This window comes from Podarcis tiliguerta (assembly GCF_965153285.1).
Source record: "Podarcis tiliguerta genome assembly, chromosome: 3".
NCBI classification, from domain to species: Eukaryota; Metazoa; Chordata; class Lepidosauria; order Squamata; family Lacertidae; genus Podarcis; species Podarcis tiliguerta.
The window spans coordinates 54774695-54788138 of NC_139536.1; the positions used below are offsets into that span (position 1 = coordinate 54774695).

The 13444-nt window shown below is 40.3% G+C and overlaps 1 protein-coding gene and 1 long non-coding RNA gene across 19 annotated transcripts in view; one reads left to right on the plus strand and one right to left on the minus strand.

Moving 5' to 3' along the window:
• The window catches only part of LOC310675051, a 101440-nt gene that overhangs the window by 16526 nt on the left and 71470 nt on the right, over positions 1 to 13444 (plus strand). The window lies entirely within an intron of this gene.
• ESR1 (estrogen receptor 1) overlaps positions 355 to 13444 on the minus strand; it is a 204086-nt gene continuing 190996 nt past the window's right edge. For 12 of the 14 annotated variants that reach the window (XM_083434998.1, XM_083434996.1, XM_083434991.1 and 9 more), the window contains 2 exons: positions 10343 to 10526; positions 355 to 6458 (listed from right to left, as the gene is read on the minus strand). In XM_083434998.1, coding sequence (XP_083291124.1) covers positions 6224 to 6458; positions 10343 to 10526 — 419 coding nt within the window. In that variant the 3' untranslated portion in view covers positions 355 to 6223. Of the gene's footprint in view, positions 6459 to 7410; positions 7463 to 10342; positions 10527 to 13444 lie in introns of all 14 variants that reach the window. The other 2 variants (XM_083435000.1, XM_083434994.1) reach the window with 1 other exon arrangement.

The following is a 13444-nucleotide window of genomic DNA, read 5'->3' on the forward strand; positions in this document are numbered from 1 at the left end:
GTTGTATTCTGGGAGTTTAGCATAAAAGTGGAAGGAGGATTTTTATTATGTAGAATCAAATCATTTTGCAGGATGGGGGGACAAGCGCAAGGTTGCATGATTTGTTTTTAAATGGATGAATCTGTTTTTCAGATCCTCATGTGAAGGTTAAAACCAATGTAAAATTTTCAGTTTTTGTTGTTTGTGCGTTTACTTTTGTATTGTACAGAAGTTTTAACCTTCACTTATTTTCAAAACCAAAGAATTGTGTTGTTGTTTTTTTACTAAAGCTAAATGAGAGGGAAATGTAACCAGTCATTATTGAGAACTGTACCCAAGGTAATATATTTTAGTAATACACAAACTAGAATGTGCTGTGGTTCATTGTTTTATTTTGACATCAAAGCTGAGAAAATCTTGACAGATCAGATATCCTGCTGATTTTTTTTCTGAAGCTGCTTGTAACATTTTTTGAAAGTGCAAAAAAAGGAAGTTTACCCTTTTTAAACTTTTCTTTCATTTAACAAAGCAATATTCTAACAAAACAGGGACATCAATTATACCATTACATGCATCAGCAAAAGAGCAGAATAATTCAACAAATACATTATGGCCCATGAGCCTCATAATAAAGGGAAAGCTTTACAATGAAAGGATATTGTAGTGCACAAAAAGCTTCATTTTAAAAATATATACAATAAGGTGGCATAAAGTGGCTTGTTGAGTTTATTCTCTGACTAGCATCCTTCTGCCATTCTTAGATGGGCACTTCAAGATCGAGTACACTGTTTGTTTTTTGTTTTTGTTTGTTTTTTTAGAAAAAGGTGCACAGCAGGACAACATTCCTACTAAAATACAGGCTTGCAGCATGGCAGCATATAAGTTGAGGCACATTTGAATGCAAAAAAGTAGATTCTTTACAAAAATCTCTTTAGAACAGTGCAAAGTTGAAGTGCCCGTCAAAAGGCAATGATCACATACAGAACAATATTCCAGACAGTAACACATCCATATTTGAATTAAAACTAGAGAATGCATCTATAAAGAGAAGGCTTTTCATGTAAAAGAAAATTTTTGGTACCCCAAGATTTATGTCACAATTCCACTCCAACAATGTTTTATGTACTAGGACAGATAGCTTAAAACACTGCATTAAGATCAAGTCTTGACTCAGCAGTCACTTCAGTTCTGAAGACTCACTTCACAAAGCCACAGTAAGATACATTAGAAAAAAAGCTTTCAGAAATTGGTGTAATGTAGAGCAAACAATTAATTTGACTTACCCTGCAGAGCATTTGCATCTTCAAAAGTTTGTGTACTTAAAAGTTGGCTTTTAGCTTTGCATTTTAAAAGCAGTAGCACTGAGAACATGTCTGTAAAATGAAGGCTCAAGTCCATACCAAATTGTATGGCAAGTACTAGCACCACAATCCAGCAAATAAAAGCTGTGTAAGCAGGATTCCATGTGTACAGCAAATGCTAATGAAGATGCTTAGCTAGGCTCCTTAAAACTAACCAGATGTGTTTTTTTGAGGTGGATGGGAATGTGCTTCCCCACTTAGGACTTAGTTGTAAGACACGATGAAAGCCGGATCAGGGCATAGCTAATTTTCCAATGGGCAAGTTTAGGTTGAAAATTATGTACAGAAGGACAACTTTTTAAATGGCAATAGGCTAATGGAAAACCATCAAGGAAAAATTTGGTCACTTGCATTGTTTTCTGTCACAGAATATTATCATGAGACTAACAGGATAGTAAGTAATGTGAGAGATTACACAAAAAAAGGACAATTTTTGCCCCAAGTGTTTTGAGACTACATTAAGATGAAAATTCCTTAATCAATTGTGCAGTGGCAAAAGTCAACATACACAAACATCGAGGAGTTTCCACTGTAATTCTTGCTCTCCCTCAGTTGGCTTGCCCCAGCAATAACCAGGAATGTAACTAATACAGGCAACTCTCAACTTATGTGAGGGTAACATTCTGAGGATAGCACTTACAGCCAAAATCACGTATATTCAAAACACATTGGGTGCAGTGGTGGGATTGCCAAAGTTCTTTTCCCCAGATGCCCCCCCCCCCATATTTTTGTCCCATTTTAATTTAATTTTTTAAATTTGCCAATCTCATAAAGCTGGATGAATACAAGTTAAATGTGAGTATGCTGCAAGTTACCTGTGCGGCACATCAATAATTAGTACTGAACACAATACTGTGATGTTGTTATGCACTCACTCTTGCAATAAGATGCAGGTAGAGATTCACCTTTGTGTTAGGATGTGGCTAGACAGTCTGGCAGATCAGATTGGTTGTTCACAGTTCAAGTTCACTAAATTGTGCCTGTTCTGGTGGCAAGCCTTCCAGACAGATAAGATAATTACTCGTTACAGGTAGGTAGCCGTTCTGGTCTGCCGTAGTTGAAACAAACTTTAAAAAATCCTTCCAGTAGCACCTTAGAGACCAACTAAGTTTGTTATTTGTTATTGGTATGAGCTTTCGTGTGCATGCACACTTCTGAAGAAGTGTGCATGCACACGAAAGCTCATACCAATAACAAACTTAGTTGGTCTCTAAGGTGCTACTGGAAGGCTTTTTTAAAAAGACAATTACTGTTGCACAGCACTATCTCTTACAGATTTGATTTTTTTTCCATGCAGGAGACAGAACAGTAAGTCTCTCATTGTTTTCTGTGTGTAGTAGGGGCATTTCAGATGGCATGAGCATACAGAAAAGCATAACCCTGCCACACAGAAAACGATGACTGGGTGAGGCTGATTATCTGCAGGAGGAGGTTTGCCTGAGCAAGAGTCCACAATACCATTAAATACAAGAATGGCTTTCATACTTGGCTATAAAAATTGCCCTTACCAAAAAAAGAAATAATGAAAAGAGACAAATATCACCACTCAAGGCTTTTCCACTCCTGTGTATTTCCAGTGAGCCTGTCAATTGACATTAGATAAGGCAAGTTAATCCAACATATTACAATGATTTGGCATGTAGCAAGATTACATTTTCTATATCTCCAGGGCGTTTTATGTTTTGGTCTTTAAATTTAAGTGCAGTATCAACCGTTCGGTTTAAAAAGAAAAACCAATCCTTGCCATTTTTGGTATCTTTCATATCCATCATTAGTAGTATTTTGGCAAGAAACGTAATTAGCTGCCTTGAATGTCCTTCCTTCATTAAAGGATAGTTCCTCATCGTGTTCAGGTACAAGGCTAAATTAGTGCTGTCTTGGCTAATGTAAATATAAAAATTGATATGAAATAGTGATTTCTAACAATCGCTAAGCCTTAGGCACAAATGATTGCATATGAGAGGATAGCTGAAAAGTATAAAAACAACATATGGTGATTTTTGTATTTTAGTCGGTTGACTGGGTTAATACAACAGTTACATTCAGTTGTCTGTTAGGTGAGCTCTGCATGTGTGTATATAATATGCATACAAACACACACATTACATCATTTAAGGTGCTTTCAATAATAATGATAAAACAATGCTTTCAACAATCTAACAATAGTAACAACTAACCACCCCACCCCTGAAAAGTTTAACAGATTTAATAGAAAGCAACACATTCCCCCCTTGGACTCCCAAGCTAAACCTGCCACAGGTATGTTGGCATTAAAACTAGAGATTTAAAACCACAAATTCTGGTTGCAAACTGACATTTCCCCTGCCTCACCCACAGCTTCTTTGTAGCTTGTCTTGTTTTTGTTTGCTTCTTTCTGAAGCCAAAGCAATTATTTCCATGGTCTTTATCAAAACTGATGTCGATAAATTACAAAAATTAGTTCAGATCTACTTAAGTAATTTACACAAGTGGCTATTAAGTAGGAGAACCAAGAAAGCAGCTGTGTATTTAGATCAATGATGGTTAATTTGTGTTGTACACATTACCTTCCATCCAGAGTTCAACATCTCTGTTATCCAATGCAACCACAGAGCTCTTGTGCCTGACAATTGTTCCCTATTCACTATAATGGAGGGAAAGCCCCTGGCTGTCCTTTGTGCCATTTTCACTGATGTTAATGGATAAGTCCTTGCAAGCACAGGAGTTCTGTATACACATAAAGCTCTGTGCCCACAAAGAAACAAAGGATTGGGGAAATAGCTAAAAATACCCCCTAGAAAAAAGGGTACAAATTATAAGCACTGGGATACAAATGGATAAACTTTGCTGATTATTTTAAATGTTGTCCTACACACATTTTGACTTCTTGCTTATTCTTCATGCTATGCAATACACAAGAAAGCAGTTATCACTTGAAAATGTGTCAATTTCTGACAAGGCACTTTGTAGTCCCCAACAGCTTTGGAGAAGTTTCAAAGCAGAACCATTTTTGTTGTTTTGTTGTACATTTTGAATGCAGAAAGACAAATACTTCATTACGTTAATAAAAAGCAAGGCCACCAGAAATAAAGCTCAATATCTAGGCATTGGTGAGCGCATTTTGCAAAATTAAGACGAGATGAAAACTATTCACAACATTAGTGCTTGTACTGCTTTTTATAGATTTTGGGTAGAGGCAGGAGCGCAACAATATATACCACAAAAGCAGCTCATGATGATCACCTGCAGATTTGGTTCCGTTCTGCCCCAGGTGTGTGTGCTCATCATCATTAGTTGGGGCCAGTATGTGCCTGGGCCAATGGCAGAAAGTGACCTCGGCTGCAGTGCAACACAAATTGTCTTTACTCACATCCCCTCCCTCCTCTTTGCCAGTAGTTACTCAACACAGAGCTATTTTGTACACTGGGGAGCATCCAGTCACAAACATGAAGACTCACTTCTGTACCTATGTAGAACCCAAAGACCCCACCTTATTGTCCTCTTGTGCAGTATTGATAGTATGAAATAGATACAATTGTTCTGTTTCCCAGCAATTGTAAGGATACAAGCTTCTTCTTTGAGACCAAATTCAATGCCATTCATACAAGTGAGAGTGCTGCTACCCCTAAGTATGCAGCAGCAAGCTGTTCAGTTGCAGTACAAAATGGCAACATACAAAGGGAAGCTCCCATTCTAGTGTGGTATCTTCCTTGCAGCACCAATAAAACTTCCCACGTCATCAGTCAGATTTTGCCATCTCATACTATAATGTATCAGGTAGTGTCTAAACTGAACCATTTTGATTCTTCTGCTTATTTATAAAATGCATTAATTGCCTTTCTGGTCAAAGGCAATATATAAAAAACTTCTGCTATAATTGTTAATGCAGGGGTGACTCCCAGACAACTGTGGGAAGGATATACTTCTGCACAGTACTTTTGTACAATCCTTTCATTCCAAACACATTGCAGAAATTAGTAGGCCCATGTGCTGGATTCTGCCTGTAGCTACCCATCTAAGAATTCTTTATGTGATCATAAAACCAGGGCTTCTTTTCCCAGCTGGAACTCACTGGAACTTGGTTCTGGCACATCTCAGAAGGGTTCTGGCACCTTTCAGGTGGGCACCATTGCCATTCTAAAAGAATGAGGGAGGTATTCGTGGTGAGTTCCAGCACTTCTTTTTCTAGAAAAATAGCTCTGAATAAAACTACCTGTTCCATCTCTACCAGCATAAGCTCTGTAATGCTGTACCAAGCCCATTATGGGTGCCACTGCAACCTAGCACTTCTTTGTCACTCATAACAAGTTAATTGAAGGATTTGTTGCTGAAGTCATATGTTCACGTGGTCTAAAGTTTTTGTTTAGCTGTGTATAGATTACGTCCCTGAAATAACAGTAAAAAAGCCTGAATGGTGATATTCTAAATCCTGTTGGTTTTTCTTGAAATATGAATGAGACTGGAGTCTAACAAAATCTGAGTAGTTCGCCATCATTTTGTGTGTACGTGGGTGTGCTGGGGGGAATAGGGTTCTTACATTTATCAAAGAGCCAATGAACATCAAATGTAAACATCACCTACTCAAACTCAGCTGGGATCTTTGCTCAGTTGATTTCAAAGAGAAAGGTCACCCAAATTTTCAGTCTGATACCAGCAAAAAGACCTCAGGAATCCTCATGATTGTGTTATGTTTATATTAAACAGAGATAATTGTTTCTGACTCCCCATATTATGTCCAAAATTATACATTCCACTAACAATATCATCAAGCAATGCTTTGGGAATCACTGGTGATTGTTGAGTATTGGAGTGCTTACACATGGTACCAGTTCAGCTAAGCCTGAAGTAGGTAGTTTTTTTAATGGGATTATCAGAAAGCTGTAGGCTATTTGAAATGTAGGCTCTCATTTGGTTTCTGGCTCCTTTGCATCTTCCTTTTTGTTCACACGGCAAGGTGGTAAGGAATGCATTGCAGTGGATGTGGTTGCTAACTGGTTCATGGCCTCATCTTCACGTGGCGGTGTTTTTTTTGCTGCAGGGGCATGCAAACGGTGGGCATCTAGCATTTCCAGCAACAAATCATAAAGAGGGACCACATTCTTGCACTTCATGTTGTAGAGGTGCTCCATTCCTTTATTGCTGCAGATTCACATAGAAATAAAACAAGATGTTATCATGCAGAGAAATCATACTTCCAGGCATGGATCTACCACAGGACAAAGTAGGGGAATCCAACTTTGGAATACCCTGAGAAGTGCCACCAATTGACACGATGGTGGTGGTGGTGGTGATACTATTCAGGGGTTGAATTCATTTCTTTTTCTTTTTGCTTCCGAGACCAACATGTCTTAAGTCTCTTCACGAGACACTGCAACATTTTTAGGGCATATCCAGATGCTGCAGATCTTTGTCTCAGAAATGTTGCAATTCCCTAGAGAGATAGGCAACACATTTGTCCTCATAGTAATGCTATTGTGACTGTCATTCTAAGATTGTTCTACTGCTGTCATGTTGCACAGTGGTGAAAACTCAGTAACATTGAAAAAGGACTCGAGTTCAGTGAAAAAGTGCAGGCTCTACCCCAGCGATAGCCAATATGGTGGCCTCCAGTTATTGTTGGACTACAACCATCAGTCCCAGCCAGCGTAACCAAGGATCTGGCATGATGGGAGCTGTAGTCTCAAGAGAGGGAACCACATTGGCTACCCTGCTTTATGGGCCTTGGTTCAATCCCTCTGTGTTTTCCAGTAGAACTTTTGACTGTGACTTGTCTGAAACTCTGGAGAGCTGCTACCAGTTAGGTTACACCCTCTAAGAAAGAAGGAACAATAGTGAAACTTGACATATTCCTTAAATGTTTATGAATTCTGAACTACTCTTTAAAAGCACTCCATATTATGATAAGAATTTGGTGGTGCTAGTGGCTCTGGGCCTGTCCACAGATCCTGACTCTTCCCTCATAGGCCCCTTTCCTTCCCTGCCCTCATTTTAAAACACCACTACAGTATCATGTTTCAGTAGAGATGAACAATTTATTATATACCCCACACATAACTTATTATTTATTTTATTTCTTTATAAGATTTCTTACCAGCCCTTCACCATAAGGCCCCAAACACAGCCTTCCAGCCATGTATTGTGACCTGTCAGGGAAAGTGGAAAAAAGGATGGAAGACAGGAATGAGAAAAGAGAATGTCTGAGGTGTACTAAAATTTAATGCATTCAGTCCAATGCGCTTTATCTTAATGACATGAATCGCTTTGTAACAGAACATGTCCAAAATACAGAGGTCTGTAGCCAAGGGCTACTCAGAGTAGACCCATTGATATGGGACCTAAGTTAATAATGTCCAATAATTTTAACTGGCCTCCTTGGAGTACGATTGACGCTGGAAATAACAAAGATTGTTTTATACTGCCTCTGATGAAGAGTGCGATCTAAACACAGTGGCCTGAATAAATTATACTTTAGTGCACCATTAGAGGTTCTCTCTTCTCATTCCTGTCCTGGAAATTTACTATGTGTCTTTTACTAATAAGAGTCACAATTTGCTTCTTCCTTAAAAAAACCTAAACCTAAAAGGCATACCAGTATGTGCTGTCATGTGTGTAGAAACATTAGGTTATCTGACTTTCCATTGTTTTAATGAATTGTTGTTATTATTGTTATTTACTGGTACTTGTACCCCTCCCATCCGACTGGGTTGCCCCAGCCACTCTGGGCAGCTTCCAACAAAATATACAAAACTGCAGCAGAACATCACACATTAAAAGCTTCCTGATGCAGCGCTGCCTTAAAAGTTATATAATAATTTATCTCTTTGACATCTAATGGGATGGAGTTCCATAGGCGGGTGCCACTACTGAGAAGGCCCTCTGCCTGGTTCCCTATATGCTCACTTCTTGCAATGAGGGAACCTCCAGAAGGCCCTCAGAGCTTGACCTCAGTGTCCAAGCTGAATGGTGGGAATGGAGACACTCCTTCAGGTATACAGGACCAAAGCCATTTAGGGATTTAAAAGTCAACACCAACACTTTGGCTCCCAGTACGTTTCCGAGCATAAATCAATGTAGATCGTTTAGGACTTGTGTTATATGGCCCTGGCAGCTGTTCCTAGTCACCAGTCTAGCAGCTGCATTCTGGGTTAATGGTAGTTCCAAGTCACTTTCAAAGGTAGCCCCACATAGAGCACATTGCAATAGTCCAAGTGGGAGATAACAATAGCATGTATCACTCTGGGAAGACAGTGTACAGGCATTTAGGGTCTCAGCCTGTGTACCAGATGGAGCTGGTAGACAGCTGCCCTGGACACAGAGTTGACCGGTACCTCCATGGGCAGCTGTGAGTCCAAAATGACCCTGGGGCTGTGTACCTGGGCTTTTAGGGGCGCAGTTACCCATTCAGGATCCCCCACACCTGCCCGCCCCCTGTCCCCCACAAACAGTACTTCTGTTTTGTCAGGATTCAACCTTAATCAGTTAACCGTCACCTATCCTCCAACCGTCTCCAAGAAACTCACAAAGGACATTCACCACCTTCACTGGTTTCAATTTAAATGAGAGGTAGAGCTGGGTATTGTCCACATACTGGTGGACACTCAGCCAAATCCCCCTGATGATCTCTACCAGCGGCTTCATATAGAAGTTAAAAAGGATGGGGGAGAGGATGGAACCTTGAGGCACCCCACAAATGAGAACCCACGGGTCCAAACACTCATCCCCCAACACTATTTTCTGTACACAGACTAGGAGGGAGCAGAACCACTACATAACAGTGCCTCCAGCTCCCAAACCTCCTAGATGGTCCAGATGGATACTACGATGGTATCAAAAGCTGCTGAGAGATCCAGCAAAACTAGGGAACAGTTTTCTCCTCTGTCCCTAGCCTGCTGGAGATTATCGACCAGCATGACCAAGGTGGTTTCAGGCCTGAACTCTGATTGGAAGGGATCCAGATGTTCCACATCCTCTAGAGATGCTTGAAGTTGTTCAGTGACCACCCACTCAATCATCTTGCCCAGGATTGGAATATTTGAGACTGGATGATAATCGGCCAAGGTGACCAGGCTGAAAAATGGTTTTTTAAGAAGTGGTTTAATAACCACTTCTTTAAGGGGGTCCAGGAAGACTCCCTCACAGAGGGAAGCATTCTCCACAGAGCCCATTGCCCAGCCCTGTCTGGCTCATTTTTATGAGCCAGAATGGGCAAGGATCAAGGAGACAGGTGGTTGGTTTTACTTGTCCAAGCAGCCTGTCCACATCCTTGGGGGTAGCAGGTTGAAACTGACCCCATACAACTCATCTAGACAGGGCACTGGCACTCCCCCGCTCCGGCCCTGCTACCACGGTGGACTCTACCTCTTTCCAAATTTGATTGATTTTATCTGCAAAATTGTTGCAGGAGATCTTGGGGTCCTTACCAGACCCCAATGGTGAAGGTGGTTCTATTAGACTATGAACCACATGAAAGAGTCTATTGTAACTGTTTTTCACAAATGCGACATTTATTTATTGAATTTATATACCACCCTATAACTGCAGGTCTCAGGGTGGTTCACAGAATAAAATCAAAATATAAAACTACAAAAAAAGCAGCAACAACCCAATAACTCCCTTACACACACACACACACACACACACACACACACACACACACCATTTTAAAAGGAAATTGGGTTGATTTGATTGACGTCCTAAGGCCTGGTTAAAAAGGAATGTTTTTGCCTGGCGCCTAAAGGTGTATCATGAAGGCGCCAGGTGAACTTCCCTGGGGAGAGCATTCCATAGATGGGGAGTCACTGCAGAAAAGGCCCGTTCTCGTGTTGCCACCCTCCAGACCTCTCAAGTTTAGAGGTGATGGAGGTTAATTAAATCATGTCAGAGCAGACAACCTTGTCTGCAGAAGTACTTGTCAGTATATCTCCTTATGGTGAAGGGAAAAGAACATTTTTGACACTCCCTGTAGCATATTATATTATGATGTCTGCTTTGTTTACAAGTTAGCATTCACTAGTGCAACTCACCTCATATGCCTAATGTGGGAAAGGATGAGGAGGAGCTGAGCCAGTCGCCTATGCTGCTGCTGCAGAGAGAGGCCTGATTTGGCCATCAGATGTATCAAGGTGTCTGTGATTTTATCAAGAACGCGATGGATATGGTCTTTTTCCTCCAGTGATTTTAAGCTGCTGGAAAGAAATGTGTAGATACCTATGGAAGAAGGCAAGAGAGAGAGAAAAGTGAAGTGGCAGCAGGATTCTAATATGTGAACTTTGTTCAATGACAACATATATATCCACACTACAAATGTAGGTGGTAAACACTCTTACCTAGGATTTTTAGTCCTTTTTTCCTTTTAAAAGATTAAATTTATTGTATTTTGTTAAAGCACAGATAAGGCAAGGCAAAGTAATGAACTAAACAGACACAGGACCGAGAACAAACCACAACAGACTCAAGTTGTGTTCTATGAATAAAGAGGACATATTAAGCACTTTAAAAAAATAATTGAAGCCCAGCACCACAGCAGACTGAAATTCTCAAATCCACAAAATGGCATAGAACCAATGTAAATTTACAGTACTGTTCCACTTTGGCTCCAACTGAGGCATCAACTGATTATCTCTATCTGATTTTCTCTGACTGAAGCATGAATAGCTGGTCAATCAAAAAGAAAAATAGGTGTGGAACTTCCATTAGAAATCATAACCTTTAGGGAAGATTCAAATATTCAGTAATATTCAATAAAGGTGACACAAAGTTTTCACACATGAATTTAGTATTCTGTGTAAAGATCCGGCCTCCACACACCCCAGCTCCTATGAAAGAGGGTCTCATATTAAAACTTATCTCAGAAGGAAGACTGGAGCTAACCTTTGGTCTTAACCTTCCCTCTGAGATGGTAATTATGGGAACAAGCCTTTCATCCTCACCATACACACCAAAAAAGGGGAAAGAAAAGTGAATGTAAACTTTGATTGCTAGATATAAGACAGACAGTCACATTGCCACATGCTCCTCATCCCTTTATCATATCATCAGCATTCTGGCAGTCTGCTTCAAACTTTGCAGCTGGGCCGCTTGGACTGCAAGCCACAACACATTAATTCCAGAAGTTTCCTATTAAAGTCATTTGCACTATTTCACAATATATGAGTAGTTTTGTAGCCAAACTGACAATGCCTAAGTGCTGAGTTTATACTAGTTTCCCCATCCAATTAAATAGACTATATATATAACCCATGGTCTTCAGTTAAACTCAGGAAAACTGGTTATGGGTCTCAAAGTTACGTGTCAAACTCTCAAATCCTTAGTAAGTTCATTATGCTTAAATCACATGAAAATCCACAGGACAGGTTAGCTGCAACAAATCTGAGACTGCAGTTTTACATTCATGCGCTATTGTAAAATATTAAGTTTAATGAACTGGATTTTAAATTCATTATATTCAGTGAGAAAACTTCTGAGTAAAAATATGTACTCATTGTAAGAGCCAAGGGTTGCAGTGTCAATGTTTCCAGGGCATTCAAGAAAGTGTGACTAATTTTCTTTGGATTGGGGCCCCAGAATACAGTGCTGCACTACTGCACTCCACAGAGTGCATGGCTGTAATATTTTTTTGCTTGCTTGTTTGTTTCCCAAAAATACAACTTTGTTTTGTAAGTTGAAGGGTTAATTTCATTTCTTCCACAGCAAATCTAGAGGCAGATTCCATTTTGTTACTAAGCTGATGAAATACTGCTTCTGTCCTTGCAGCAAGAGACACGCTGCTGTCCAAATATCTGGATAAAATTTCACAAATTGGTGTCAATGTCCTATATTTTGCAACTGCAAACACAAACAGAAGGGGAGGGTGAAAACACTACTTTCACTTTAGGCCAATATTAATTCCTCCTGCATGCAGCTGAATGCTCATAAAAAAATAAAGCAAGCATAACTTGTGACCCACCAAATGACACCCATCTCCTCTCCTTCCCAGTGATGGGGCTTATACACTTACCTTTCATCTACTCTCTCCAGGCATGGTCCACGCTTTAAAGCTCTGTGTCCAAGCATGGGCGTAGCCAAGATAATTTTTTTTTGGGGGGGTGGGCTTTTGTTAGGGGGGAAGAATCTCAGATTTGTATTTTTATTGATTTTTATTTATTTAGGGGGGCAGTTGACCCCTGACCCCCCCTTGGCTACGCCCATGTGCCCAAGCACCCTTTTTTGCTCTGGAGTTTTCCCCGCAAAAACCCACTCGATTGGAGCAAACAGCAATCCTCAGAAAACCCAAACTGGTTTTTGCTCTGCTGCCCAACAGCATTGCTCTGTTGTCCTCAGCTACAACTAGAATTGCTATAATACCTTGTGTATATTAATTGTGGCTTTTTTTACATCAAAATGAAGCTCCTGCATATTCTGTTCAGAATGCTGATGCCACAATAATTTGTGCTGTCTGTTGCTTTGACTACAGCAGCTTGTCCTGCAATTCAACCCTCAGAGAATAGCTAATAGGAATAACATGAGATTCAAGAAAAAATCTGTAACAAGCTACAGCATCATAAGAAACTAGAATCAAAGCCTCAAATAATATGAGGGATGTGTGGCCTGTTATCTGTCCGAACGGAGGAGGAGTTGGTGATCAAAATGGGCAACAAATTGAACACGATTCAGGAATGCGATATTGTGGAACAAATGGCAAACGCCAAAACTACATTTATAGAAATACTGGCTTGCATTCAAAGATAAGGAAACAGAAGTAAGTTTACAAAAGGGAAGCTTCATCTCCCCCCCCCCCCAAGCCGTTTGCACTCACACCCTCAAAAGCCTCTATAGAGGATCTGGCCTCTGCCCTGATTTGAAGCTATTCCACCTTCATCATCTCACATTGTTCTGGAGCTCCCCCCAAACCCTCTGACAAAACATTTGGGGATGCTGGCAGATGCAGGGGATATGAAACTTCCCATTCACTTGTCCATTCAAGTCTTTGTATCAAAGACAAGTAAAGCCAACACTATTGAAATCACAGGAGCTTTGCAAAGCAGTGCTGTGTCCCATTTTCTGGTGCAATGCCCAAAGCAGTGATTTTACCTGTAGGTCATGCAACAGTTCAAGGTATGCATGTATCTGACGCATGTCATTGGGGC